This window comes from Lissotriton vulgaris, chromosome 10, assembly GCF_964263255.1.
Source record: "Lissotriton vulgaris chromosome 10, aLisVul1.2, whole genome shotgun sequence".
In the NCBI taxonomy this organism is placed as follows: Eukaryota; Metazoa; Chordata; class Amphibia; order Caudata; family Salamandridae; genus Lissotriton; species Lissotriton vulgaris.
Genome location: NC_141698.1, coordinates 751,724,491 through 751,730,775, shown reverse-complemented (window position 1 = coordinate 751,730,775; position 6,285 = coordinate 751,724,491). Strand labels below are relative to the sequence as shown.

Sequence of the window (6,285 nt, the reverse complement as noted above, 5' to 3'; positions counted from 1 at the left end):
ATCACTCCACCCCCAGTCTCATATTTAGTAATTGAAGATTTCATATTTAGATCCTCTTTAGCTGTCAAGGAGGTGAAAAAATAATCCTGATCATCGCATTGTTTGTGACTATGTTGTGCCATTTACTTATCCTCATGCTCCACATTTGTGTCAACCTTCAACTTTATCTCAAAGGTGATAGCAACAGCATGATGGTAAAGACAAAGATGGCGGTAGCAGTCTAGCAAAGGGAGCACTGTCAGTACTCTGCCAAGCAAAATATGTGCCAACAAACTTGCCTCATCCCGAATGAAAGTAGTTATCTCATTGAGTCCCCCTTTCTCATTCACAAAAAGAGTGGGCCTCACATGTCCTTCCATACTGCTTGTGCTTAGGGGTCATGTGCTGGCACAGAAAAGGGGTTTAAAAATGTTTTGACTTTTCTCGCCAGTCCAGCAACAATCCTCTTTGGACCCTTCTTTGTCACCCTTACTTTTGCACTCCGTGAACACCCTATGGCTTGTTCGCTTATGAATCGCACCAGTTCCTACCACATGGCATGCCCATCTAAATTCAAGCAAGGACTTGGCCACTTATTCGCACCACAGGCCAAGCAGACAAAATAAATATTTTAAATACATACATTTCCTCTAAGGTTGGGAGTCAATATTCATACTGGGTGTTTCTAGGATCAGCATGGTTGGTTTATATTTAGATATAACTTACACAAGTGCTGAATTTATCTATAATTTACAAAGGGGAAAATGTCTTCTTCTACACAAAATATTCTCTGTCATATTTTGGGCCCACTCAAATGATCCATTCAAAATTAAAATCCCTACATGTTACAATCTGACAAAAATGATAATATAATGTTACTACAGCATCAGTATTGTTATTTACTTTTTTACGCATATCAGATAATGGCAGCAATAGCTTCAAGGAAATTGCATATGGAGATGGTGACCTTCCAGTGCAATGTATGATTTTCTTTAACAGGCCTGATTATTTCTACAAAATGAAAGACTTTTTAAAAAATTAACCCTTAAATTATAATAAACTGATGCTATATTGTCACTAGTACTGGAGGCATCCCACTAATGCAAACCTTTTTCAGAACATGGCCATAGGCTAAAATGCTAAACGTTTGCCACTGCTGCCACATGTATCCCCATCCCGTATGCTTTCAAAATACAAATTCCAAATCCGTCCATGGTAGTGAATGTTGGAAGTAAAACCAATTATGTTAAGACCTGAGATGAAACTTGCTAAATATACTCCTCTATCTTTGGCTAAAATGTATTTTTTTCTTTCTGCCCTCAAAATTTTGGGGCAGTGTTGTCAGTCCAGGCTGACAAATGAGAAACTGATTTAGTAGTGGAATGGACACGCCTTGTTATGTTATGTTATGTTATGTTATTATAAGCTTGTAAAGCGCATTATCACCCAAGGGTATCTAAGCACCTTGGTTGCAATCTGAGACCTGAGAGCCATCACCTCTCATTCAATTGCCTTGGAAACATGTGAAACACTAAGTGGAGCAGAAAAGAGTGACTGAGCATGAATTAGATGTAAATAAAAGAAAAATGTATGAAAATTAGTGGGTGAATTATTTAAACGTCAAACATACTGAGCTCAAGATGACATAAAAACACAAAAATATTTACAAGCGAGATAGTAGACTGAATAGGAGTAGGACATATGGTAAATGTGCCCTTGAGCTTCACTAAATGAAAAGTTGGCTCTTTACTGGTATCCCTACTTTACCAATTTCAACGTAACTATCATAGTTCGTAAATACTCAGCCTTTACATACTACAATTCCGAAGACATTTGAACTGACATAAAGATTGACAATTTCATTTCTTGAAGGGCTTTGAGTCATGCCTTAATCGCAAAACACTGATCCACCAGGTAGAAAATGTAGGTTTTCTTAGAGGTGCATTCAAATGTTGATAAAGGTTCACATTACTGGTTACTTTTCAATTCCAATTTGTGTTATTGTGGTTTCATTTTTCACTATTGATTTGGTCCTTCATTTCTATATCTGTAGCAGTAATGCTTTGAAGTTAGAAAGCTTCTTTTCTATTAGAGATGTGTGGTGTTACTTGGCCTTAAGCTCTGGGTTTGTTCATCTCCCACAGCAATGGAAAGTTATTGGGTGGAACAAATTTAGGCAATGAACTGTCTTCACATTTGTAATTGAGCAGAGTTTGACTTGCAACAATGCTGGTGAGCTTGATTTTCACTGATGTGCATGTGCTAAGATCAAATAACTGCACACCAACACACACATATCAGTACAAAGAAGACAGTGTGGTGTCAGTACTAGAATTTCTTGGAATGTTAGGAGGAAACCCATAGAATGGATATGCTGGTTCCATGTTCATGGGCGATTTGATTGATCCTACCACGCACACAGTCGAGAGAAATGGAGATCATGGTGCCATTCTGCACTTCGAAAGATGAACGCAGGGACACCGTGGTCCAAACACTTCCCTCTGGCATCTGACCTCCAATTTGCTGTGCGATTGCTGTTGGAAGCACTTGGCCACTGGTGTGAGCATTTAATGTCAGTTTGATGATGTTACACGAATGAATTACTTTTAAGTTGAATGACACGCTGGTCGTCCCCCGTTCTGTGAAAAGAAAATATTTCTGAGCAAATTGTCCAGAAGTGACCAGTTGTATCTGTTTCTCTTGGGAGGAGGATTTAATGAAATGCAAACATTTGTTTCTCACCGCTCCTGTAGGCAAACCAGTGCTGGAGACTGTGGCCGACAGAGCGGCAGAGACAGCCGTTGGGATCCATATAAGGCTGAGCATGCTGATGCCTGAATTTTCTCCAAAGTACCGCACATTGCACTGAGCCGGGGAAAGTATCTCAAAGCTAATCATGTCTCCAGCATTGACTTTTGTTGCTCCAGAAGCAGATATTGAAGTGTCTCTGTAGTTCACTCCCGACTTATACACCTGCATCAGCTCTGAGTTGGTACCATTTCTACTGATGTAGGAGACCAGAGAAAAGCCTTCATGTACACAAGTGTGCCCCATTGAGTAGAGGGCTTGTTGAAAGACGAACTTCACAACACCCATTTCTGTAAACTTTATACTTCTGCCATCATGAGATGAGCTGACCATGTATGGGTCAGACACAGAGGTAATTTTAAAAGTTGGTCGATAGTTTGTTTGATAATGCATCGCTGTCGACATTTGTGCGCTCATGGCCACCGCACCAGTATCATGAGACAACCAGAACAAGCTGAGGGGTGTGTTGAGATCATATGCGTTCAAGTCTTTGCTTTGGTTGCAAAATTGGTTGGGGCTCTTTAGAAAGACAGAAAGCGTGTGGCTGGGCTCCACCTCAGCTGCGCTACTCAATGTCGTGCTCTGATAATATTTTCCATCTGGTTGCTCAATGCGGACACTGCTCAGCTCATAACCTTCGTCACTGTTGTTTAATTTCAAGGAGAGCTGAAGAAAATTTCGGCAATTATGCTTCACAGCAAAGTTGAGGTCAACCCATACTAAGCCGTGCTGCCTAAAGACCAGCCTGCTATCTTCAGTCGATAGGATGTCGCATTCTAGCTTTTCTTTGATCTTCATGTTCAATCCTGTGTACACCTGAGAAGAGGCAGTCTTAGCCGAGGGTAGAGATAGACTGGCCGCCCAACATTCAGAAAGCTTGGTCTCGGAGGCGGCGGAGCAGACAGTGTCGCTGACTGCGGAGCAGGCAAAAGCGACCATTCCATGCTCACATTCAGCGCAAGCTTGGCATTCCTCCATTTCTTTATTGAAAAAGTAACCATCCCCGCAGAGCCCAGAGACTGCATCCCTCTCCGCAACGCCGAGGCATCGGAAGCCACCTGTGGACAAAAAAAGCAATCCCATTACACCTCAAGACAAAAAATATTGCATCATTAATATTAGTGTTCAATTAATATATCCAATGTGCAGCAAAATAATAACAATCCGTAAATAAATATTTTGAGACTTTGAAAAATACCTCTAGAAACCATTTGCTGGAAGCTTTGGGTCCGATTTTGCTGTGACATACTTTTGGCTCACTTAAGCTTACTGCTGAATTCCACAAGAAAGCCAGAAGTACTTTTGCAGGAGTTACTCCTGGAATCGAGTAGGAATTCAAGAGTGCTCCAGGAGTAATCTACGGCTTCTTAAACTAATTCTTTGTGAATCACCCTCTGATTCTTAGAGCTACACAGTGAAAACTATGAAATCATTGCCGCAAATCTAGCACGTTTTGCTTAAAATATCTATGTTTGCCATTGGCCTGCCTTGATACTAGTTCTGGGGTGTTTGGACATTTTAGTTTATAGGCTGAAGTCTACCATACATTAGTTATTGCTCTGTTATATATGCAAATGCATAAAACCCCTAGATTTTGTTGAGTGTACATTATTTCTTGCAAAACCATTTTCGTATAAATGACAAATTATAATTACAACGAAATAACTCGTATCCAGTAATGTGATATTATGCCAGACACCAGATCTTGTTCTATTAGTCTTTGAGGAACAGAATAATTGAAATTTGGCAGTATGGATTATGTGCAATTCAATTTGGCAGTATGGAATATGTGCAATTCAATTTGGCAGTATGGAATATGTGCAATTCAATGCATAAGACAGTTCTAAGCACTAGAGTTTTATTTACAGCAACTTATACGCGTAATTGTGAATTTAGTGATCTCTAGCAGGGGTGATGCGTCCCTTAAGGTGTTGCCCAGGTGATATTTTGCCCCCAGTTTAATGCAAGTAAAAGTCCTAAACATTTTAGGACATGTTAGGCATTTCTGCCGCGGGCCCGTTTCTGTTTTAGGCATGAGGAGGCAGGTCCCTTGAGAATCGTCCAGTGTGGGCCTCAGGGGGTGGGGCATATTATTGACAGACAGGATACACCGTCAGAATCAGAGGGGCCTATGTGCACATGTCGGGTTGGACGGTGGCCTCTCTCCGACCGGCCCAACATGCCCACTAGTCTTCCCCCTGCAGTATACTGGAGCCGGGGTGACTCGTAGCTGCAGCCACCGGGCTAGGTAATGAGCGTTGCAATCGCCTGCCCCAGCCAATCCAGGCGCTGGAGTGACAGCAGAAGCAGAATCTGGATTGGCTGCAGCCTGGTAGGCCTGATGCTTGCGGGTGGCTGCAGCAGCATGCCCTGGGGGCTGGGCTTCTCCTCCTCGCCCCTCTCGGGCCTGCTGGATCTGAGCATTAGCCCAGAACTAGAGCCCGCTTGCTGAGCTGGTGCAGAGGGGCGGCAGAGGAGCAGCAGTACACCACCTCCTTCTTCCATGGGGACATCGGCGCCTACTCACCTTCCCAGCACAGTATCTCGGCAGGCGGCAGCACCATGTTAGGACTGGGCTCCTACTCCTGGTGAAAGTGAAAGAAAAGCCTCTACCTCACTGGGGGTGCTCTCAGGACTGCTGGTGGCCGCCGCATACCGTCTCCATGAGCTGTTGTTGGCCACCGGTGAGAGGTGGTCGCATGGACACTGGGTAAGTAGGGTGGGGGAAAAGGCGGGCTGTGGTGTGAAAGCGTGAAAGTCAGACCGTCCTTTCAGCAACCTCACCATTCTTATAGGCCCGGGCTGTGTTTTCACTAACGTGTGTGGGGCCAGGGCTCTTGAATGTCGACGATTTGTGCTTGTTCGTGATGCCCGTACGTGCTCCGCTACGAATCTAAAAAAAAATAGACTTAGTTTGCAGTTTCGTCGTTTTAAACACATTCAAAGTTTTGCAATCTGTGTACTTTTCCGTCAGTGGCAGTGTTGTGAAATTAGTTGTTACCAGCATGGCAGATTTCGACTTGAGGAAAGTATATTCTGCTTTGCTTTCTTGTGAAATGCAACATCTCTTAATGACCTTGATTTTAGTTATGATAATTTTAATAACCAGCCTCGGAAACCGCTAAGGATTAAAATGTCATCTGTCATGGATTTTCTGTGACTGCTGGAAACCAAGGGCTGCAGTAAGTGAAACAAGCATTTGCAATGCAATAGGTCTCGCATTAATTAAGTTTGAGCTATTGGCATTGCTAAATACTGCAACACCAATTGCAACAAAAGTCTATAAATTCTAGGCCAAAAAAAGGTATGTTAATTTTTGTAGCAATGGTGGCATGCTGCGCTTTAGATGAATGTGTTTAAAAGTAAAGTGCGCCATATTGCGATTGCTACAATAGTTAATTGTGCATGCGCTAATTGATGTGTGCACTGATGGCTGGTGGATTGTTTGCCTGTAGAAAGTGTGCACTGGTGGTGTGTGTGCATGGTGGAAGTGTGCAC

General features: G+C 42.8%; 1 protein-coding gene across 1 annotated transcript in view; it reads right to left on the bottom strand.

The window, feature by feature from the left end:
- Positions 1-1,576: 1,576 nt before the first annotated feature.
- The window catches only part of LOC147688749 (uncharacterized), a 207,982-nt gene continuing 203,273 nt past the window's right edge, over positions 1,577-6,285 (bottom strand). The window contains exon 5 of the mRNA XM_086941657.1: positions 1,577-3,845. Within this exon, the coding sequence (XP_086797783.1) occupies positions 2,326-3,845 (1,520 nt within the window). The 3' untranslated portion in view covers positions 1,577-2,325. The remainder of the gene's footprint in view (positions 3,846-6,285) is intronic.